General features: G+C 38.0%; 1 protein-coding gene across 1 annotated transcript; it reads right to left on the bottom strand.

Annotated features, from left to right (window-relative positions):
• Positions 1–15,738: 15,738 nt before the first annotated feature.
• LOC145775862 (ribosomal L1 domain-containing protein 1-like) lies at positions 15,739–21,940 on the bottom strand. The gene is made up of 8 exons (XM_082587246.1): positions 21,828–21,940; positions 21,456–21,598; positions 20,601–20,736; positions 20,025–20,173; positions 17,999–18,084; positions 17,515–17,624; positions 16,790–16,942; positions 15,739–16,663 (listed from the first exon to the last, which is right to left on the bottom strand). Exons 1-8 carry the CDS (start codon positions 21,873–21,875, stop codon positions 16,559–16,561), a joined length of 930 nt encoding a protein of 309 aa, XP_082443372.1. The 5' UTR covers positions 21,876–21,940; the 3' UTR covers positions 15,739–16,558.
• Between the last annotated feature and the right edge of the window lie 2,867 nt (positions 21,941–24,807).

The following is a 24,807-nucleotide window of genomic DNA, read 5'->3' as shown; positions in this document are numbered from 1 at the left end:
ACAACGTACAATGGGATTGTTAAAACTGGGGGCAGATAGTGACGTCATAGTGCCATTGTCTTCAATTGAACAGACATTGAACATTAATATTAATAACACTGAAACGAAAGCTGTGGCAGCTTTAAAAAATTAATATGTTGTTACAGAACGGTCGCCTACTGAAAGTTGAAATAAATCGCCAAGTACGCTACCCGTCTTGTAAACAATTTATATATTTTTTAATCTCGTATCAAACGGGCCCACCACAAATCGTTCGTTGCACTGAAATTGTACCACACGGTCCACACCAACCTTGAAAATTGCGATGGATCAGCCATAATAACACTGAGATATTTAAAAAAGTGGTAACATCACTAGCAAAAAGTATCTAAAAAAAAAACAATGCACCAGCTACTCGTAGCGTAGACTCGCTTAGTTAAAAGATTGATTGTTAACGTGTAAAAAGTAAGGCATCATTCACTAAGCCTTATAAACAAGTCAATATCGAGACAAGGCTGATACGCATCATCTTTAGTATATAATTTGACTAATATGCTAACCCGACTTATAGTATTAATGAGAACACTCAAGAAAAAAAATTGATGAATATACAGAAAAGCTCATAAACTAACCTTAACTAGTCTATGATAATTAATTCGCAAGCTTGAGAATTGTAAGTCTTGTAAGTGTTCTAGTAGCAACTTGAAATCCCGTCTCGGTCGGTTGTATGAGCTTCTGGACGAAGAAAAATATTCGGACCTAACGATTGTTTCCAAGGTGTATTTCTTTTCTACAGCCGGCATAAAATTCATAGATTTCATCCGTTGCAAAATAACACTTTGTTGATGAGATAACTCCATATAATGCAAGAATCTCACAGCTTCTTAAATTTGTGACCATCTGGAACATTTACTTGCTGATTGAGACGTTATAGAGCATTTTACTCCAGAATGAAATGCTTCAAAGCTCAGATTGTCATCAATTCTTAACACAAACTTGGGTAGGCTATGCCGGAATCTTGCATAAATTCCTTGCATTGAAAAACAAGCGTCTGATGAGCCCGAAATACAACATCATCACCTGCTAAAAAAGGAAATTGGACACTAAAAGCATTAGCCAGGAGATTTTCAAAGCTCACAATAATGTCACTTTGTCAAAACTTGGTAATTCATCAACAGATTGATTGCGAGTTCCACTTAACGCCCTTTGAGTACTTCTAGGAAGAAATGGTGGTGAAGAAACTAAACTCAAAGGGACACAGGTAACACACAGATGGTGGATACAAAAGGTCTTTCTTTCCCATACTTGACAGTGGTAGGATAGTTTTCTGGCCAATGGCGTTCACAAACGATGGTGTCCTTTGAATCGGAAATATTATCCCTTGGGATAAAGGCAAGCCATCTATCACGTTCCGGTTGGCATTTAAGCAGTCTAAACACTGCAACTTTATTTTCTTCACTATAATTTCCATTGCAATTAAAGACACAGCACTTCTTAACCATATTTACAAGAGTACTAATATATCACAAACAATGCTTCACAACGTAAAACAAATCAAATATAAGATTGAGTCAAGTATAGACGTATTAGGACGTTAAATAGCCTATCCATCAAGGCTGTTTGAAACAAACATATTTGGAAATACGGGTACTTACAGTGCATCCTGACTCATTACTAGTAAGGTAACCGGGTTGTTCAAGGGTAGACCCTCCGCCTTAATAGCTCAAATGACGACCAGCAATTTAATTAGGCTATGCTCTTTCGAATCAAATCATCCATGAACGTAAAAACAATCATTGTATTACAACCGGAAAAGCAGCTTACCATGCAATAGCACTGCGGGTTGGAAAACCTTTTGACTGAGGATTTCAATCTGTTTATTGCAAAAATTTCCGAAATATGGATTAAGGGGAAGCCAAGAAAAGTATAATTTGCTTCAAATCAAAATGAAATGATAAAAAAAAACACTCCGGAAAAGGCAAAAGTAAATTATTCGTTTTCTACCTCACAGAAACTGACAGGCCTATTTGAGATTCTCAAAATAGTAGCCTAGTCTAGTAGTTTTGTATGGCAGTTTCATACACTCAACTGCTGACTTATAAGAGACTCTCTCATTTCTATAGGCGTCAGACGTGTTGTGGTCAAATTTAGTCCGGCAGCTTATTTGGCCTACGTTTTGAGATTCTCCGGTTTTTCACTATCGTTTCAAACGCACAACCAAATGAAATTGCTTGGATTTCGAAACGATTAAAAAAACATATTTTGAAATACCAAAACAAATCAAAGTAGGCTATTTCTGTTTCAAATATCGATTTATCTCATCCTTATGCTGATATAGGACACCGATAAATCACATTCCTACCAAGTTTAGAGTTCTAACTTAAGTAGACTACTGTACCGGTATTCATTAAAGTAAAATAATTCCTGACTACCCTGAACTAAACGCACTGCAAAATGGAAGCATCTGCAGAGAAATTTCATTGAAGACAATGACACTATGACGTCACTATCTGCCCCCAGTTTTAACAATCCCATTGTACGTTGTCATGGCCTCTATATAGTCCGTCTTGAACCGAACCCAATGAAACATTCCAAAAGCTCGAGGAACCCCTGTTCAATAATTTAATCACCTTATGCAAAAAACATCATTTGATTAATAAAATTAAATTAAAATACTCATGTTCAGATTTATTTATGTACAATAAAAATACAAGCTGTAAAAAACCTAATAGCCTACTGGCAAAACAAAATGATCTCTAACACGTTCACGGCAATTTGACCCACCGGTGTACAAATGAACTGTCTGAAAGAACTCCTGTCCTTGAAGCGAAGAAAAAATGTCGACAAAATTTGGCGGGAAAGCAGAAAGTTAAAGGTAATCGCACCACAAGAAAACAACGAAAATTCGGGATCGCAGCGAACGTGTTAAAGCAGGGGTGTGCAACGTGTGGCCCGCGAAGATGTGCCAATTCTGAATTGTGTCCGGCACGCGCAACGTGTTTACAATTTAGTTTAGTTTGGTACGTGGGAACAATTTGTTGTGAAGCGGATTATTGTAGATTTCACACCTTCTGTTAACCATTTTAGAAATCTTCTACCGGCCACCGCTAATCCATTGTACTTAATTATTTGTGGAAAGTAAGAATGTATGGTCACATAAAAGGCATTATGAACAATTTACGACTTTGAAAAGCTCACGTACAGACAGGAAATATTTTTCACTTTCCAACTTTGAGAGACTATGGAATGCATCCTGAGAAGAAAACTGAATTTGCAGACCAACTTGAAAACATTGTATGAATTTTTGGCTCGTTTCAAGGACTTCAAATCTCATGAACATTTGTTTGGTATGTTCATTCAACACAGACATTGACAAAGCACCAGCAGATATAACTTGAACTTATTGATTTTCAAGAGAAAAAAGGATTTGAAAGCAAAGTATTTAGAAATGAATCTTGGCGATTTTCACCGAAAACATCTCAACTAAGATGACTTTCCACATTTGAAAAATCCATGCCTTCAAAAATGGCTCTTTTTGGCTCAACGTATTTGTGCGAACATTTTTTTCTAAAATGGGCGTCATGACATCACCCTATCGATCGGTTCTGACAGACAAACACTTGGAAAATGGACTTCGAATTGCGAGCACTTCCATTAAACCAAATTTGGAAAAATGCCGTTGGGAAAAGAAGCCAACTGCAAATTTCTCACTGAACTCGTTTAAAGACGGTGTCACAATAAATTAGAATAGCAGTTTTCTTCAAAAATTTATGTGTCTTAACTTATTATTTCTGAAAGAAGATAGCCCCTAATAACGCCATAAGAATAACATGAATAACAAAAAAGCTACTTTTTTGTGCCTGCAACTACTAGCCTAGAAATCATGTTAAATAAACGTGCGGCCCGCGGCTTCACCCAGTTATTTATATCTGGCCCTCCTGTAATAAAGGTTGCATACCCCTGTGTTAAAGTGTAGCAAATTTATTAATAGTGGCAAACCTAATCAGTATTTGATTATATTTAAACAATATGCATAATGCATATAGGCTACAGTAGAATTCGCCTATAGTGACACCCAGGGCCTCCAAGAGCCATGCCGAGCCCCGGTGCAGATGTTGCTGCCGGGCCGCGAAAATTTTTTCCCCACCAGATTTCTGTCTCATTTACATATTTTGGTAAAAGTTTGTATTAAAACCGTGTGAATGCAGCATTTTCTCCTTGGCACGGTTGGTTCAGTGGTTTCATCCTCTGCCTACTGATCGGGAGAACGGGGGTTCGACGCCCGTCGTAGTCAAACTTCTTTTTTCTTTAAATTAATTTTTGCGGTGCACAAGAGCTTTTCAAAAAAGTAGGGTTAGGGAAAGCTCAGTGTTGGGCGCGATAACTCATTTTTCAGTTAAGCGATAACGATAATCGATAAACGAAAAACGCCTAAAGCGATAACGATAAATCAAAAAAAAGTTAAGCGATAACGATAAACGATAAATTATCGCCGATAATGTCCGATAACGATAATTTTTTTTTCTTGATTAGCGCTGCCCCATCCCATGCAGCACGAACTGTTTTCATCAACATGACGAAAAATCGAACATAATATAGCCTACTGTAAAGGGACAAAACTTTTTGTAAGTTATGCATGAATAGAATCGCAACAGCGGCAGTAGGTATCGAATCTTCAACCTCTTGATCCAGAATCAAACCACTGAGGTAACCGTCGTGCTTATAATTATACCTTCAGATACCAGTTGGATGCTTTTATCAATTGAGTTACACTGTCGCTTACGTGCAGTAGGCAAAATTATTAAATCAAATGAAAATACCATAAAAAATTCCAAACTTTGTAGGCTGTATCGCTTTCTGTTTACAGCAAAGTCAGCAATAATTGAAAAAATTCCAAAAAACGCAAAATGCTTGAAAATTTATCACTAATCTTAAGCGTTATTGGCAGTAAAAGTGTGCATACTGTGAAATCCATCAAGCTTGTCAAATTAGTCGTGTTTGTTTAAGAACAATAACATAATTATCGTACCGGTAATTTACAGATAATTTTTTTTTTGTTTTGTTTGTGAACACTATCATTAAAGCAATGGTAGAATAGTCCAGTCGTTAAAGGGTTTTACCTTGACTTAATTGGTGTAAAGCTGAAATTTTGCACATTGGTTCTGTTCATTGTGTACAATGACCAAAAAAAAATCCCCGTGAAAATTGTTTGGTGAAAAAAAGTTATCCGCTATTTTCGAAATTCCGCCATTTTTTTCAAAATGGCGGATGTACAAATACTGAAATATTCAATTTTTATGAAATTATTGTTAGTGTTGGTGCTCATTTAAAAGTAAATTTCATACTGCAATTATTTCACATTGGCAAAGTTTTGGTCCACCGTGACTGTCGGAGGAAGTTTACGGATACACGGAAAGGGGTTCAGGGAAAATGCCTGCAAAGAAATTACGATCTGTGACAAGGATATTCAAGCTTCTGAAGCCTCCAGTATACTGCGTCAAAAGGGTGCTGATGGGATTAATGCTGCCAGTACTAATAGAGGCGACAACATTGTTGCGATAGCTGGTCGAAAAGTACACATAGACTGTCGTAAACGTTACACCAACCTAATCGATATACAGCTTAAGAACAACAGAGAGGAAAGTGGGTCCTGCGTCACGAGGAAACGAAGTGTTCGAATTCTTGATGGCAATTTTGGCAGTAAGACTCATTGTTTGTTTTCAAAACGTCGAAAATCTGGGCGACCGAAGGATGAGGAACAGGACCAGGCATCTCTAAAGATGTGTTCACATCTTGAACAGAATGATAAAGAACAGTTAACGATATCAGACCTCAGATATAAAATGAAGGAGTTTTTAGCAAATGATGATTGCCTTTATTATGGATCAAAATATCTGAAGACCCAATCAATGAATCTATTTATATAACTGAAGGTCAGGGCCTTCATGACATTGTTACTATGAGAGAGAAGACATCCGAATTCCTCCGATCTCATTACCTAGAAACAAGGCATGAGAATGATAAAGAGTCACAAAAAAGAGAAATAGTTATAACTGCGGCAAAGATCATCAAAAATGATGTTCCATCTGTTAATGATCACTATCCAAGCACTGACGCACTCAATAATAATAGTAATCGTATTTTATGTGCGCCCATTGCGATACATAACATACAGTAACACTGCGATAACAGACGACAGGAAGCAGCGAAGTGACATAACTTATAGTCTTCGAGTCAGCTGCTCCCCTTATTTTGGCTTGCCATTAAGTGTCTTTGCCGAGACACAGCCGCGTGCTCTGGAGCGGTGTCAAACCCACGTCCTTTCGAACGTCGCGCAGACGTTCTCACCACTTGGCTACGCAACCGACACTCAATCTTGGTCCTGCTCTAATGTAGCCCACTTGCCTGAAACTTTGCGAACACTGTTGGGTTCTTTATTTGTAGGAAAAGACACAAAGCAAAAGGTTGCACGTATTGGCCAAGCTGTCGTTCTCACCACTCGACCGACCAGATCGTCAGACCGCGAGCGGTGATTGCACCATTGCAAATTGGTCTTGCTGTTCAAGGACATCATTTGTACAGGTCGAGATTTCTTGTTGATACTTTACAGTTTACACAATATGGGATACTGTTCTTCTTACGCAGAAGTCCTGAGGTTTGAAAAGAATGCAGCTGATTGTGTAGCGTCAGAATCCATTGTTCTAGAGAACATAGACCAACTCGAAAGCACAATGTTATTTGCAGCTGACAATGTTGATCATAATATCATCACCCTGGATGGGAAGGGGACTTTCCACGGGATGGGAATGATTGCTGCCTTGACATCGGGTCAGAAAGCAAACCGTATAATTCTAAAGCACAGCATATCACAACTCAACATCACAGAGAAGACTAGGATTGAAATCATGCAACTCCGCTTTGCCAATGAAGTGTAGAAGACATCACTGGCTGGTTATGTACCTTTTTCTCAAGATCAAACCCTGAGGTATATTGTGAATGGTGTTGTGGCCGAGGATAACGTTAATGTACATGAACATGAACAAAAAAATGATCGACCTATTCGATCAGTAAAACACTTCGGGATAGCCTAAAGGCTGCGAAGTGATCACTGCTCCAGGGGATGCTGATGTTCCGATTGTGAAGGCTACTGTTCTTAGTGCAGTGTCACACTCGACAACGTTGATTGGAGAAGACACAGATCTGTTGGTCCTGCTTTTTCATTATGCGCAACAAGTAAACAGAGATCTATATTTCCGTTCCGACAAGGAAAATGCTGACAAAGTGTATCATATAAACGAACTGAAAATGGTGATGGGTGAAAAATTATGTTCCCATTTACTTTTTCTACATGCCTACACTGGATATGACACAACATCAAGAATCTTTGGTGTAGGTAAGAAAAAATGTCTTTCAAAGGGTGATGCTATTCTGAAAGACTGTGTCAATTACCTCCTTCTTCCAAAGCAGACAGCAGCATCCATTGTAAACAAAGATTGTCAAGCGATGGCTGTGATTTTTAGGGGCACGCGGACGGATTCCCTCTCGTCATTGCACTACTACAGAGTAGGGTACTAAAAAAAAAGTAGTCTCTTCCCAATCATTTGTGACACCAGAACGCCTACCACCTACTGCGTCATCAACAAAATTTCATCGTCTAAGGGTTTACTACCAAATGATGGTCTGGCTAGGACAGAAGAGTGATATGGAAACTTGCGGGTGGGGTTGGAAACTGGAAGGCAGTCAGTTTGTGACAACAGAGTCGGACATGAATGCGGAGCCAGATTCCTTCTTATGGATTATCCACTGCAACTGCACAACTGCCTGTAGCACTGCCAGGTGTAGGCAGAATAATCTACCCTGTACCTCAGCATGTGGACAGTGCAACTTGATGCCTGTGACAATACGTACAATCAGTCATTACTGGATGAGGATGATGACCAGGACTTATTAAGCAACTGAATGTAAATAACTTAATAAGTGGTCTGCGATTCTTGTACTGCCAGTGTTTCACTATTGGTTTGGTTTCATATAACTTAATAAGCCTTTCCATTAAACTAATTAGTTAATTTCATTTTGAATTGTTTTAATGAATTCCTTACCACCTTAAACCTAGGGATAGACGCCAGAATTAGAGCTCTAGCATGAATATTAAGTGAATTATTGTCATTATACTGTTTTGGCGGCCATCTTGAAAATGACAACTTTCCGGTGCTCTGATTCATTTTTAATATATTATTCTTGATGATAAATACTAGAAAAAACCGTTGGAAAACCTTTTGTAGGAATTTTTTGCGGTCAAACCATATATTGACCTGACTATAAGTGAACAAAATTATCGTTTTTGGAACTATTATGCATTAGCGTAGGCTATTATATAATATTTTGTTAATGTCACTTCGTTTAAAGTCAAATATAGTTGTTATTGAGTACCTACTTGCTAATTAATTGTGACAATGATAATATCATATTATAAAGAAGCCGTAGTATGACGATACTTCGGAAAAATATTCAAATTTTGTTTATCCGCCAATTTGAGAAAAAAAAAATGGCGGATTTTCAAAAAATGCGGATAACATTTTTTCACCAAAAGATTTTCACGGGGATTTTTTTTTGGTCAATGTACATAATCAACAGAAACAATGTGCAAAGTTTCAGCTTTACACCAATTAAGTCAAGGTTCGGCCCTTTTTGTCGCTTCAACGACTGGACTAGAATGCTGAGTTGTTGAGATAAGAATTACAATATAGGCACTGTATTAGTGGGAATAAAAATATTTGATTGAGGTAGGCTATGTCGCATAGGTAAATGAGAAAGGTTACTTACGCATTTGGTTATTATTTTTGGATTAAAGTTATATCGCCAAGCTAGAAAAAAATCGATCTTACAGTCTATAACCGATCTTGTGTTGTTATTGTGTGTGAATTTTGTCTTTTAAACTGAGTTTGTGACGTAACCGCACGTCTCAAGGCAAGTTCTTGCAATTTTAGTTAATCTACTTATCTAAAGATTTAATGCGCTTAAAACAGTAAGTTTCATGTTTTGACGAGAGAGATTTTATTTTTTTACGACAATTACTAAAAACTAACACTTCCAACGAAAAAAGAAAACACAAGAATAAAATAGTTGATCGTGAGGTGGCGCGAAAGACCATGTTTCCGATGTACAGGCGGCCTCGTATTGCGACACTTTCACAAACCACTTGTCAATTTCTTTCGTTTCGCTTCAAAGGAATCTGTACCGCCTGTGCGCTTACATTTTAATTGTAAAATTCACTCGCGATTGCCGATTGCAGCAAAACAACAAGAAACTTGTTGCATGCATTTCATTGCATTGCAATTTGCAACTCTAAAAATTATTGTGTTGTCAGGGCCGTCGCTGCAGGGGGGCGTGCCCCCTCCCCTGACAACGACCTGTGCACACACACTTCAGGCACTGAAGAAGAAGAGGTTTTAATTTTAGTTTCATTAACTAGGTGGCTAGTCAAAGTATTACTTTTCATGGCCTTTTCACTTGTGTGTTGATCCGAAATAAAATTTATCGGCGATTAATTATCGGCGATAATCAAATATTGCCTTTGGCGATAACGATAACTGAAAAAATAATTGAGCAATAACGATAAGCGATAAAAATTTATCGCCGATAAATTATCGCCGATAATGCCCATCACTGGGAAAGCTTATATTTTATTATCATTGCACAATTTCATTGGCAAATAGTTATTTCGCAATCTGAATCAACCAATCTCTCAAAACACTTTCGGAAAATCTTACTTTTAGAGTGACTAGAATCAATGAGACAAAAATCTCGTGGGAAAAAAAAATTCGCTGCCGGGCCCCCCAGCTCGACATGTCGCGTGATATCTCACCAATCACAAGCAAAATTTGCGGTGCGCGTTCTTACAAAGGATAAATTAGGTTAAAGTATTAACACTCCATTATTTCACAAACAATGCACTATTGTAAACATAACTTTAAATTCAGATACACACTAGTTAATAGTTATACACAAAGATAAAATGCTAAAACACTACATAGTGTAAATATAGCCTCAATGGCGTTGTCAGATATGGAATTCTGCCCTAATCTGCGGAAAAGTTTATAGCTGTTGAAAACAAAAACTTGTATTTTGGATATTTTTTTAGTCCTGGGCAAAGATCAAAACCCTAACCTTTCCTAACTCTAACCCTTCCTAACTCTGGCAACGCCTGATTGTAGCCACTGCAACAAGTGGGTAAAATCAGCCATTTCGAAGATAAAAATTGCAATACTATCCGACATGGCATTGCATCAGGGATATCTAAAGTAGGGGATACGAAAGCTTTTATTACGTCTGACAATAGAAGGGCTTTCGTTTATCGTAAAATGACAATTGGCACCGATAGTAGTTTAAATCTTATGATAACTTGCATTGCGCTATTAGCATCAGACCTGGGTATTCACAGCATGCTCATGGTTGCTTGTTAATTCAACTACGCACATACTTGCTTTACATCTAGCCTACTGCAAAGGCTTTGTTAAAAAAAAAACAGCTTACTGGTAACTTTTCAACTGTCTTTGTAAACAAGTATTCTTTAAATATGGTCTACATAACAGTTACTAACTGTCTTCTGTAGCTCATTGTACCAGCTGCACTACAAAACTTTCTACGATTTTAAAAAGAACCACATGTTTAAAGCACTACAAACTACCGCCCTGGTAGTGTCATGAGAATAAGGCAATCGCTGCGAGCCTTCATATCCCCTTCTTTAGATATCCCTGCATTGCATAATGCATATGTGTGCTTACAGCTTTACATTAACATACAATACTATTTCTGACCTTGAAATCTGCAGAGACTAGGGCAGCAAACTTAGGATGAATGCATTGCTATTGTTCATGATATTAAGAAATACCAACTTCAATATAAGAAATACCAACTTCAAAATATTAAAAAAAATTTATGTAAAATTGACCTTAACCCACAAATTCAAACATTTTATTGGCCCCCTTGTACCGACTGCTGTCTTATATTCGTCACCAGCCATTATTCTGCGGTGCAGTCCAACGTTCTCATAAGGGAACGTTCAAATATTACGTAACGCCTTCGAGGGGGAGGGGGGGTTTATGCAAAGCGTTACGTTAGCCTCACATCAGGGGGGAGGGGGTTCAAGCAAAACGTTGCGTAACGCTTTCGATTACGGAATGGTAGTTTTTTGTGCTGAATTCGTAGTGAAAAAGCGTTACATGGGGGAGGGGGGATTGAAAAAAGCGTTACGTTGGCGTTACATGGGGGAGGGGGGGGGGTCAAAAATTTGGAAAAAAAGCGTTACGTAATATTTGAAAGTTCCCTAATTCTACTGTTTAGCCCTTTCAAGTTTCAATTATTATTTAATTAGCTTTGCGCCTGGCAACCCGCGTATGAATATTTTGGTGATAAAATACACTAGCATGGCAATATTCGTTCTTTTCAAATTGACACAACTTGGGATAGCACGTCCTTGTCTCGGCTATCTGATGACATCGACTTGTATGCTGGGTAATAGGGTGGAGTGAAAAAAGTTTTTTGTTTAAATCGCAAAAAACGGGGTTCTTAAATCCCGACAAATGACCTAAAACTTCATTAAAAATTGACTTTAGGGGGTTGCCCCCATTTTCCAGCCGGCAACCCCCCAATTTCTGCCCGCGAGGGGGTAAAATTGCATATCTCGGCAACCACTGGTCGTAGAGTCATGATATATAGCTCAAAAGCTGCCAAAACATCATGTTTCTATCTGTCCTAAGAAGAAAGTTTTCTCTATTGTGAACACAAAACGAGTTATAGCCAAAAAACAGTAAAACTACTATTTTTTTTCAAATTTTTGCGTTATACACCACAGCTTGCAACATACAGTGCAGTTATTTACTCTCAATAAGCTAATGTGTTATTGATAAGTTAATGTTTTATTTTTAACAGATTGTGACGCTACACTTAGTTATTTTACAAAGTACTGTAGGATTTATTGGGTTTATAAACACAATAATGGTGAAAACTAGACAAAGTGGAGAAAAAATAAAGATTTTGCATAGTGGCGAAAAGTTTACTAGTTGTGAAAACTTCCCACCTGGTTTTCTGCCCACAAAACGGCAAGTGATAGAGAGAATAATCCACTTCAAGAAGTTTCGCACTGAACAAGCTGCGTCAAATGTTGCGAAAGAAATTTATGACAGATGGGTGTTTTGCAATGTTTATCCTCTGAGCCAACGTACCATAACCCAAAAAATTCAATCGTTGGTCATAGATTTTAGTAAACTCGACCGGTGGCCAAAAAGCAAACGTGCTAAATCGTACTTGGAAAAGCAAGCTAATTTTTTGTCAAACATAGATGAATTGTATGATGTCTTCTGTACAGATGATGATCAACGAAAAGATTTGGAAAAAGAGTATAAGTTGCGAATGACTGAGAAGGATTGGAAATTTTACAATGATCAAAAGGGACGATGTGCTGAAAGATGTGTGGATATTGTTCTGCCTTTGGATTCATCTGACCAAATGTTCATACGCCGGTCAACAGCACAACTGAACGCCACAACTTCCGCAGCCCAAAGTGAAATGGAAGTCGAACCGGCTGCTGGCCATGCCTCAGAGTCCGAGTCAATAAGTACAGATTCTTCACACCTTAGTCACCTATCAAATGTTTCCAACTTTTCATCTAAATCACCTCAATTTTCAACCCAGAATCGCAAAAAATGGCCGAATCTCGCCAGAATGTGTGAAAGGTATCAATTATCGGACCGAGCTGCAGCTGCAGTTGCTAATAGCGTTTTGGTAGATGTTGGATTGGTTACCAATCATGATAAAAATTGGGTGATTGACCGAAGCAAGTTACGAAGAGAACGTGAAAGATGCAGGGAGGAACTACGGCAAGAAGAGCAACAAAATTTCAGTATAGTGAATGGTCTATACTTTGATGGACGTAAAGATGCAACACAAACGGTTGTGCAAGGTCCAAACGAAAAGCACTACAGATCTGTTCAATTGGAAGAACACTATACTGCAGTTGGCGAGCCGGGGAGTTATTACCTCACCCACTTTTCTCCTGAAGATGGCAAGGGCAGAACCATAGCTCAACATCTATTCAATTCATTACAAGGTACAGAATTGGAAAATAAACTGGCAGTTGTTGGTACTGATGGCACTGCATCAATGACAGGAAAACACAATGGATGCATTCGAGGCCTGGAAGAGTTGCTGAATAAGCCACTTCAATGGATAGTATGTCTGCTACATACTAATGAATTGCCTTTGCGACATGTGTTTTCAGGTCTCGATGGTGCTACAAGTGGCCCAGACACATTTGCAGGTCCAATTGGAAAAAAGCTACATGGAACTGTATCCTGTTGGCCAGTTACTCAATTCAAAGAGCTCTCGCCACCACTTTTGGCCTTTCCAAAACTCCCATCCGAAGTTGTAAATGACTTAAGTACGGACCAGTTCTATGCTTATAAAATGTGCTGGGCAATTATTGAAGGAAACATTCATGATGATCTGGCTTATTTGGAGGTTGGACCAGTTGTGCATTCAAGATGGCTAACTTTGGGATGCAGAATTTTACGTTATTATGTGACAGTGGATGAACCGCCTTTGAACCTGGAGATTCTGGTTCGTTTTTGCCTTGAAGTATATTTTCCGACTTGGTTTGAAATCAAGCTAAACAACCATATAACACATGGATCCATAAACTTTTTCAACTTGATTCAACGGGTTTTGAATTTTTCTGACCAAAACGTTCGGGAAATTGCTTTGAATGTAGTGACAAGAAACGGTTATTTCGCACACCCCGAAAATATTCTGATTGCAATGCTGGGGGATGATAATGAAGACATACGAAATAAGGGTGTGACCAAGGTGCTTGGAATTCGCAAACATGCCGCTGAAGAAAATTCACTTATGGACATTGAAAGTCATAGCAGTTCCAACCCATTGAACTGCAGTCCAATTCGTTTGTTCTGTGTTCCAAAGTTGAACTTGGAAGCAAAGTCATACCACGAGTTAGTTGATATTGAACCTTATCAACAACTTCCTCCAGCAATTGAGCACTTAACCGATGCAGAGTTGGAAGAATGCCGCGAGAAGCCTCTGATTTTGTTTCATCCATGCCACAATCAAACAGTGGAACGACATGTGAAGCTCGTAACAGAAGCATCAGCACAAGTTTCAGGATTTGAAAGACGAGATGGACTCATTCGCCAAAAAATTAAGTCTCGTAAACTAATGAAAAAATTTGACACAAAAATGCATTTTAAATAAGTCGTTTTAATTCAATTGACATACCTATTCAATTTTTTTGTGTGATTATCGTGCCATCAGAAGGCCTGAATTGTCATTTTAAAAACAGAGCCTTTTAGGATTAGCAAAGCTCACACTTGAAATATTTCAACTGAGGAATTGCAAATCAACAAAATTATGAAAAAACGTAAGTTTGGGGGAGACTGGGAAATGAGTTTAGCACTCTTCGAGTCTCCAGCCACCCAAATATACAGTATGTCAAACACAATCTGCCTCCAGCCGTAATCAAACTCGTGCTTTGCCGCTGCAGTATTGAAAACCACGAGCAGTTCCGCTCGGCCATGTCACACCAGGCAAAGCAACTTGTTTTTGCAAAATGAAAATGAGTTCTTTGAAGTTCATCAACAAACACTTGTGATATTTTTGCACTGCTGCAATTAACATTATGCTTAATGTGAGTGCTTCATTATGATGTTTTGAACTGATGTTAAAAGGACTGTGTTGTGAATATTTTTGTATTATGGGCCCAATCTTCGGTATTATCAGTGTGTTACTATATCTTGTGCAACATATCAGATTTTTTTTTCAAAAAACTTATGACAGATCACAATTTGTCAAAAAATGCTGAATTTTAACAAAAATGTGTGTATATTTTGGTTTTTTGGCTATAACTCGTTTTGTATTGTAAATAGAGCAAACTTTCTTCTTAGGACAGATAGAAACATGATGTTTTGGCAGCTTTTGAGCTATATATCATGACTCTATGACCAGTGGTTGCCGAGATATGCAAATTTACCCCCTCGCGGGCAGAAATTGGGGGGTTGCCGGCTGGAAAATGGGGGCAACCCCCTAAAGTCAATTTTTAATGAAGTTTTAGGTCATTTGTCGGGATTTAAGAACCCCGTTTTTTTCGATTTAAACAAAAAACTTTTTTCACTCCACCCTACTGGGTAATCAATAAAGAAACCCTTTTGGAGAAACAATAATAGTGCTCTATCTATGTATACAGAATGTTAGCTTAGCCACTTCTGCTACACCCTGAACGCAAAAAAATGAAAATATTGTTGTTCTAAAAGGGAACGTTCAAATATTACGTAACGCCTTCGAGGGGGAGGGGGGGGGTTTATGCAAAGCGTTACGTTAGCGTCACATCGGGGGGAGGGGGTTCAAGCAAAACGTTACGTAACGCTTTCGAGTACGGAATGGTAGTTTTTTGTGCTGAATTCGTAGTGAAAAAGCGTTACATGGGGGAGGGGGGGATTGAAAAAAGCGTTACGTTGGCGTTACATGGGGGAGGGGGGGGGTCAAAAATTCGGAAAAAAAGCGTTACGTAATATTTGAACGTTCCCAAAAAAGGCATACCCATGAAGGGGCCCATTCAAATTACAACACTAATATTCATATAAAAAAACAATATTTTATGCAAACTTAGGTGCATACAAACCAAGATATTTTATCAGCACGTGTTTCCACGTCATAATTTTGATATAAACTGGCAAAACGGGCTTTGTAATGGAAAAGCGTCACGTGGGGGAAAGTTGACAAAAACGTTACGTTGGCGTCACATGGGGGAGGGGGGATCAAAAATTCGGAAAAACAGCGTTACGTAATATTTGAACGCTCCCTTACCGTATTGAAATGAAAACTGGTAGTAAAAGCAAAACGGAGTTTGATCCAATGCAGTTAGATGCCTTCTGGTGTGCGCAACTCAACACATTTCCCCAGTTAGCAAAAAAGCTTTAGAAATCATTGTGGCTTTTGCGACAACCTACCTATGTGAAACTTGGTTCTTAACTCTTGTAAACATCAAAAGTCGGGCAATCGTTTGGATCCAAGAGACGACATGCGTGTGTGTCTATCTCAAAAAAAGAACCTCGTTTCAACATGATCATTGACGAAAAGCAGCAACAAAATAGCCATTCGTCGATTAACTGATAAATATTGTTGAACTTACAAGACTGTTATTAAAGCATACATTCATCACGTTAGTTACAAATACACTGAGTTTAATTCCTATTATTACAATTTTATTTACTTCCATCGGCCATTGTAGATAGGGGGTACGAGAAAATTTTATGAAAGCTCAAAGGGTACGAGCGCTAAAAAGGTTAAGAAACACTGCAATAGGATTTTGCCATAATGGCAGCTGTTGCAAAGTCCCGTTTACTACATGTAGAATTCGGCTAGTGACATTTTGCTACAATGACAGTTTTTCGAAAGGACCTTCAGGTAGATCTATCCTGAAGCGCTTTTTCTAGGGTATTTGTCGTGAGCTGTTGTTGTGTGCCAGTAAAGCAATAACCTCACACACTACGATAAAAGAAGTTTATTGAAGTTACGTTATTAAATCAGTTTTTTTGGTTCTGCCGAGAGCTCGTGCCTTTGCGTTGTCACGGGAAAACGACTCGAAGATCTTCTTGTTTGGAATCGAATAAATATCCTAAACACAGAAAAATAATCATGATCAATGAAGATGGCTATCATCCAAATCTGACTTCATCTTCATTTTTTAGGCGACATGAAAAACGTGATGTACAGTACAAAGAAAATATTTCATGGCACTTACATCTGTGCTTCGTTTCTTTGCCATTTTCTGCAGAAAATCTATTTCTTTGCCGTCCTTTTCCTCCAACTCGTCAGATACTTCATCATTTATGTAGACCGGGATTGCTAGGGAATCGTCGCTTTTCAAGTAAAGCGACCGAACATTCGGCCAACCCTACGCAAAAATGGATGTTGTTGAGAAACAATACAAACTTACTTTAGGTTTTAAAGTCACTTTTGAGACCTAAAAAACACTTTTTACAAGCCGCCACCGTTGATGCATTGGAATCCTTGGATTGACAAAGTTAAAACAGCTGATTGATATGTCGCAGTTGTATTTTGCAGCAAGGCGATTGTTGCAAGACAGGCTAGTCAAGTAGCAAAAGACGTCCATCGGGATGCCAGAACTGTTATTGCGTTGCAAAAGTTGACGTCATATGTAGAAAAGTTTGTAGAAAGCAAGAAAATGGCACCATGTGATACTTTCACCTGAACAGTCACTAAGATCTTGAATGATAAAACTTAGATAGAAAAGCATGGTTAGGCTGTACTGAATTTTAAAGACGCAATCACGACAAAGTTGTAAACGCGTTTTGCACAACATCCTTATCAACGCAGACTGTTTCAAAAATCTTGTACACAAATGCTACTTGGGTCAGTTGTCACGTGATTGAATGCACAAATTATTATTAATCATGTCTGACTTCATGAAAATTCGCGAAAAAATGGTATTTTGTTAAAACTTACCCGCATAACTGTTGAAGCAATGGCTTTGATGCAAGCTTCCACATTGTCGACTATGTCACTCGGTGTGTAGTTGACGAAGGCCACAGGCACCATGCTGCAGTTTCCATTGCCTAAAGAGTTATCCACATATTCATTGAACACTGTCACAGTTTTCCAAAAGCTAAAAATTCCTATGACATGTGACCAAATAAATATCGTGCCGGTGAATACTAGCCATTTGCAAGCTGCACATTTTCAATGTTGTTGTTGGTAGACAATGAACCCACGTAGCAAAAGCTGCCATTATTACATGGTTTTCATGTCGCCAGACTTTTGAAATTTTTGCGAGCTGGAAACCAGATTTTATCGGAATAGCAATAGCAAAGCACCACAAATCCCTGCAGCTCACACAGCTACTGTGTTGCTACTACACTACCGGCTTTAAGTAAATACTTCGAAACATTAACATGCATTAGCGTGTAAAACCATAGATGGTAAAACTTACCGGTTACAAACCACCTAGTGGACGCAACAATGCGAGCAAATTTCTCTTTCAATTTTTCGTCTCCGATATCAATGTAAACTGGCTGCCTAGAAATTAGAATAACAACAAACTTACCAACCCACACTTGCTTTTGCGTAACTGCTAGATTGTGTTGTCCGCAGAACTAGTATTAAATTAAAAAACTGTCGTAATAACTGTAAAAAAATTAAAATTACCACAATCAAAATAGATTGAAATCATACGCGCCGACTTCCGGGGGGGGGGGGGGGGGGGGGGGCATAAATTTATGGTTGAGGGGCAACAAAAATAGCTACTACAAGTGGTGTTTCAGAAAAAATACTTCGCAAGAGATTTAGATCATTTAAACGGACTTAATGAATGCCGAAAGCGAAAAACAGCCTACGTTGCTCTTGCCCCCAAAACAGCAGCTGATCGCATGACTTTTTCTGGAACGTAAATTACTACTGAGATACGCACGGCACACACTGCTGATCTTCCAGCGCGTGAGGAGCAACTTTAAAGTCAAAACGCGTGGTAGTGATGAAGCGAATGCGAGGTTGAACGTTTTTTCTCATTTCACGAGTTATCCAAACGTCCGTTAGATTTTTTGTGACTTTAAACATGAAATCGATTTTAGCAAACTTTATCGAGTTGAAACTACGACACAACGAACAATTACGTAAATACAGCTTGGAAATCATACGGTATGGAAATTTCAAAGTAGAGCATAGAGTTCTTACGCTGCTGGAATAGTCACGTAACCATTCACTGTAATATTAAGTAAACCAGCTAAATTAGACGCGCTATTTTCAACGAGGTCTTCCCGCTGTGAGATCAATTATGATTCAACAGAACACATTGTTTTGTTCGCAATGTGTGAGAATTAAATCAAAAACCGATAAAAAAAACGGTCTTGGTCGCAGATATTGCCCACATTAACGACGTCTCTTTCCGCAAATATCACCTAGCCAACCTGACATCATTGTTTTATGCGCCGCTAAGGTTTGACATCACCTACCACGATCATGGAATTATACGTGAAAAAAACGATTATATCCTACACGCAAAAATAAAAAAATTGATCTCTTAAAACAGCTCTTTTTGCTGTTTAGTCTCGTGGGCTTTGCATATTGTTCAACAAATGTATAAAGTTTAAAATTGACAAGAAATCATTAAATTTGAAATTTAAGTTTGAATCTTTACAAATAAACGTATTCAAAACTTGGACTTCAGCCGACCCACTTCACAATCCGTAATCTACGTCGGCAATTATTTTGCCGCAGCAAAAAGAGGTGAAAATCACTTGCGAAAATCTCGACCTATACTCGAGTATATACGGTATTCGATAAGACTATAAAGACTTTCGATAAAAAAAACAGAAGAGAAAACACTTCGCCGTTGTTAACGCTTTGAAGGTAAGTAATTAGCAAAACGAGATTAATAAAACTGATAGCGGGTTTCCACTCTGCTTGAGAATTGAGATCATGGTTTTTGCGTTTTATTTCGATAACTTCACTGTTTTGAATTGATTGCTGTTATTCACTCGCACGAAATGGAAACGAATCGGTTTGTTTTCCAACTGTTCCAATTATAAGCTAACAATATCAAAATTTTTACGACTAGGCGTACTGCATGCGTAAAACTAATCGTTTCAAGCAGCGATTCTAATAAATTCGGTTTGCGACCTAGGTGTCAATATAGACAAGACGGTAAGCTTAATCAAAGACTATTTTAATTGAGTAAAATAGCGTTATGGTTATGACGCCATCACCTTTCTCGCCCCCCAAGGTTTTTTGAAAAGTCGGCGCCTATGGTTGAAATGATCCCACAAAAAATAATGTTGGGATTATAAAAGACGAAAAAACACACAATAAGTCAAAATACTATTTAGATCATAACTGAACAATCAATTTGACAACAATACTATTGATGCCACTATTACTGATTAAAAATTTATCAAAACAGAGTGTTTTAATGAAAATGCCCAATAGTTTCCAGAGAATTAAATGCTTTTAGAACGACATACTTCTTTTTTTTGTAGAAGTGTTTTCCAAGATGATCAGACAATATTTTAAACAGCGCTTTGTCCGCCACAAACAAGTCATAGGCATCTGACAGATGGCGCTTAGCTTCGTAAGATTTATAATCTTTTTTTAAGGAAGTGATCGGAATAATCTGTGGAAATAAAAGTTGTTTGTAGTGAGCAATGTGCATGCAGCATGATCACTAATCAGTGTTGTTGCAGGAACTGATCCAGTTACGGACAAGGACATGCATGGTGTCAGATTACTTTTCGTGTTTCTCCCAACACAAAACTTCTCTTTGTGCCGCATGTATAAGTGGGGAATTCCGCATCACAACTGACAACTTTTTTACTTATCCAGCTGAACAAGTGAACTGATTCCGGTTAACTGTTACAAATCTTGCAGTCGTTTAAGTTATACCTATACCATGACGAACGAGTAGTTATGGTTGTTACAACAGTAGCCATTCAGGGTTCGATGTGTATAATCATATGGCAGGCATTGCAAAGAAAAATGGATTCCGTCTTCCCAAACACGTGTAAACCTTTTAATGTCAAGGACCATGAAACATACACTACCTTTGGTACAAATCCAACATTCTTTCGAAAGTGTTCTTGGAAATGGTCCTGTGATTGTTCTGTGTCATCTCTGTCAACATCTTTTGTGAAAACACAGATTTCAGATGAATATGTAAAAATGGGGTGGGGAAGGTGTCTGAAAATAAAAGCTTCAAATAGTTCGAGAAGCAATATAATTAGGCTAGTTGAAACGTTTAAACTGTTTAGAAACATTTCTCATAAATTTTTATTGCTGTAGACCAGGGGTCACCAACCGGCAGCCCGCCATGCTGTTATGTGCGGTCCGCACCGTTTCACCGTTGTTGTGTTTCACGAACAGTGTTCCCTTTATGCAAGTTTTTTGTTTGTTTGGCAAAATAGGTCGGTGTGCCAACCAGGGCTTTGGAGCAGGCATAAATGTTAAGTTGCTCCAGCTCCGGAGCTCTTTTTTATCATAAATTAGCTTCAGCTCCTGAGCTTATTAATACCACTGCTTCGTCTCCGAAAAGTTCTGAAAAATTTTATTGCTGCGATTTTCTAAGATAAATATCAAACAACATGTAACGCTGGATACTGGGTACGAAATGCGTTCTTTTCTTGCATAAGAGTTAACATACCTAAAATTTTATTGGTGCGGCCCGCCACAGCTCTCCTTAGTGCCAAAGTGGCCCGCATGCAAAAAAGGTTGGTGACCTCTGCTGTAGACAAAACCAAGGGCAACAAACTGCTCATTAAATGAATGAAGCAGTATATCCTGCGTTTCTCTTAGGCAAGTGAACTTCAGTGCTAAACTTATCCCAACCACACTATCATCACTCATCAACCACCATGTCTTTAGAACTTAAAATGTCTCATCTCCAGTTTATAGAAACTCACATATGTTCAATTTGGTCTTTTTTAGAAGATATTTTGTGAGTGGTAACCATCAAGTTTATTCTAGGTTGCCCATTCATTATTTTTTGCTTAGACGTTTCTTTTTCTTTTAACACTTCAAGAAGTGTTTTGACAGCACTTTCAACCTGAAAAGGCAATTTAGTAATAATCAAAAAATGTACCAGCAGTTAATCCTGACGGCGAAGGCTTCAACACTTTATTCAGCAGTATTAGTTGAATTTGGCTACTGATTTCAAAGTAATTTACATTGTACAATACAAATGTCATTAATAGCCATATAGAAATTGAGTTTAAATGGCTAAAAAGTCCATAAACTTTTTTCAATTTTTATAATTAATAGTTGATTTCACTTACTTGCTGTCGCTGGACTGGAGAGGAGTCCTCACATTTTTCTTTTTCCATGGTAAATACACGCAGTAACAATACAACTCTTATCAAATTATTTACTGTAAAAGTACCTCAGGTCTGTAAATTAAGCTACTGTATTAAAAACCAAACAAAAAAATAACTTCTTAACAGAATACTTTAGCTCAGACTTACCCCACTAACTGGCCTACGATACACTAATGCATAAATTTGACTTTCAACCTGTAATCTGAGGCCAATACAATAATTGTTACAAGCCGGGTACGGGTATTCATGCTAAAATTTGTAGAGTTCAGCGATTACAAACGCAGCTTTTTTTGTTGTGAAAAAAAAGAGATAAAATGTCAGTATCTTAAAATAATAGTAAATAAACCGAAGAAAAAAAAATAGAACAAAGCCGAAGCTGCTGATTGGAGTTTCAGTTACCGAGTATGAGTTGAAAATATTATGTTTGGGTAACTGGTATCAATTCAAGGAAGAACTGTGCCCTGTACAAATAAGCAATTTCGTTACGTCAAAATAAAGTAGAAAAAATTTTTGTTTAGGTCAAAATAAAAATGGCCCTAGTCATGACCAGTCAAATAGTCTTTCAGATTAAAAGACCGGAGCCGATCAAATAGCCACTGCCAAATTATTATTCATTAAACAAATCTGGACAATAAAATATGAAGACCATGTTGTGGTCAAACTTTAAGTTTAACTCACAAATATTGGGCAAATTTGTGCTGTTTTATGGAAAGCACATAAACTAGCTTCTGCATGATAATTGACAAAACAAAAGTAACTTTATTTCTCAGGTGTGATGCTTAACACAGTTGAAGGTAGTTTTGTCTCGATTGTTCAAAAGTTGGTGAAAAAAAAAGCAGTTTCATATTTAATTGACTTGGAGACTAGTTCAGTTCAGTCGTTTACTACTACAGTAGAACTTGGATAACTCGTCTTCGGAAACTCATCAGTTTACCCAAGTCGTCAATGATTGCCAGGTCCTGGCAGAAAGCCTATCTTTTGCACACAATCAAGTTCGGTTAAGAGATCATCGCATAATTCGTCAATTCGATTATGTCGTCACTGTTTTTCTTCCCCTGGGACGTAAAATTCGTCTAAGTTGTCATTCACCCAGATGCTGACGTGGCATTTACAGACTCTTTCGAGAAGAAATTACTGCGCTAAGACGTGTGCACGCACACACTCTATCGGGCCAGACGCACATGCGTAGAGTATGTTGGTCTGGTCGATTGCGGGTGTGCGCGCACGTTTCAGAAAAGTGAAGTTTTTACTGAATGGCAATGAAGCTGAAGAAACTCTTCAAGAAAATGGTCCAGAATTTCTAGGGATCTGGAAAAGGTTGCAAGCTGCCGATTTGGTTCCTGCCACAGTAGGATTTCGTCAATTTAATGAAGCCGATGAGGAGCTGGTAACCAGAGAAACAATCACAGAAGAAACAATACTGCAAGAAATCCAAGGCACCTTAGGTACAGAAAATGAAGACAACGAAGAAGATGATGGTCAAGAGGAAGAAGAGCCTGTGCCACCTCCATCTACAAAAGAAGCTTTGCAGATGGTTGGAAAGCTCCAACGCTAAAATGTTATGCCAAGAAGACCAGTGGTGAATTCGCAAGCTCACAATCAAAAATGCATGACTACTTGGTGGACAAGACACTTGCAAGCAAAACGCAGTCAAAAATATCTGTGTTCTTCAGTTAAGCTGTTAAGTGCGTTATTACTGTACTACACTTTATTGTGTACCGTAATTAAATTCTTTTCTCGCTTTCCTCTTTGTCTTACTTTACCACTATCGCATTTAAATAGGTCGCGGAGCACCATGAAATTAATGCGATGCGAAACAATGGCAAAATTTAGCTGTTTGCATTGGTCGTCAGTTCGCGTAAGTCGTCACTTTTTCTGTTCCCCCTGAGGTGACGAGTTATCCAAGTTCTACTGTACTACCAGTGTAGCAGTCCAAAAGTTACTGCGTGCCAAAAGTTACCAGGGTTGCCAAATATTTCATTTAAATTTTATTTCATTTTGTTTTGAAAAACAATTAAATTTTTAACCTCTCAAAATGTCAGAATAACAATTATAAGTATTTTGTAATGTTAACTAAAAATGTTTCATTAGTTTGAGAGCAATGAATTCATTAAACTTAGTTAAAACAATTTTCGCTTTTGTATTGTGTGCAAAAACGCTGGGCACCCCTTGTCACTTCTGGACCGACAGATACTTTGAGACTGCCACGCCGCAGAAGCAGTCCAGAAGTTACTGCTATTGTGAGTGGGTGTGCTTTTTCGAAATTCGTTTGGGAAAACTTGGAAATGAACTGAAAATTCTGCAGTTAAAACTGTTTTTGCATGTTTCAGATCCAGACTTCTGTAGGCTACAAAGAAAATTAAAAAAGGTATGGGTGATAAAGGGATTGGCAATGCAGAGAAGTAAGAAGAATTTTGCAGATACATGGAATGTATAAAAGATTATCTGCATAATACCAAAAAAACATTATTGTTCTACTGATGAAAAAACAAAACGAGCAGTGACTAAAGCCACTTCGAAAGCACAATATGAACTTGATGGTAAATTAGTCTAGCCCTACTGTATGTTTCATTTCTAGCATTTGTTTCATGGGCCTATGAAGGGTAATTTGGAATAATTATTTTGTATTGGTACTTGAAAGTAGTCTATACGCATGCTGAGAGCAACGTAGCAAAGGCTTTTTTCAAGGGATGTCTTAAAAATTGACACAAGTTTTGTTCGCAGCACTTTGTTGATAATTTATTTTAGTAACAATTTGGTGCTTTTTCATTTTGATCACTTGATGTTTTTGCTGGAATAAACATTCTAGAGTTTGTAGCCTACCATCACATTTCGGTGATTTACAATATTGACTATTTGTAATCTAAACATTGTCTATTTTTGAAAAAACGGTAGTAGGCTACTTTTAATTATATTACTTGCAGCCAGAAATCTTTCCCCT

The sequence above is a fragment of the Aplidium turbinatum genome, chromosome 8 (assembly GCF_918807975.1).
Source record: "Aplidium turbinatum chromosome 8, kaAplTurb1.1, whole genome shotgun sequence".
NCBI lineage: Eukaryota > Metazoa > Chordata > Ascidiacea > Aplousobranchia > Polyclinidae > Aplidium > Aplidium turbinatum.
The sequence above is the reverse complement of the archived record's forward strand: the minus strand, read 5'-3'. Positions and strand labels throughout refer to the sequence as shown.

What these genes read in the sequence shown, in the direction of transcription:
- LOC145775862 (XM_082587246.1), bottom strand. Translation starts at nt 21,875, where the DNA reads ATGGAAAAAGAAAAATGTGAGGACTCCTCTCCAGTCCAGCGACAGCAA. An exon ending in CACTTCTACAAAAAAAAGAA is followed by an intron (nt 18,085 to 20,024) that starts GTATGTCGTTCT and finishes TCTAATTTCTAG; the next exon opens with GCAGCCAGTTTACATTGATA. An exon ending in TTGCTTCAACAGTTATGCGG is followed by an intron (nt 16,943 to 17,514) that starts GTAAGTTTTAAC and finishes ATTTTTGCGTAG; the next exon opens with GGTTGGCCGAATGTTCGGTC.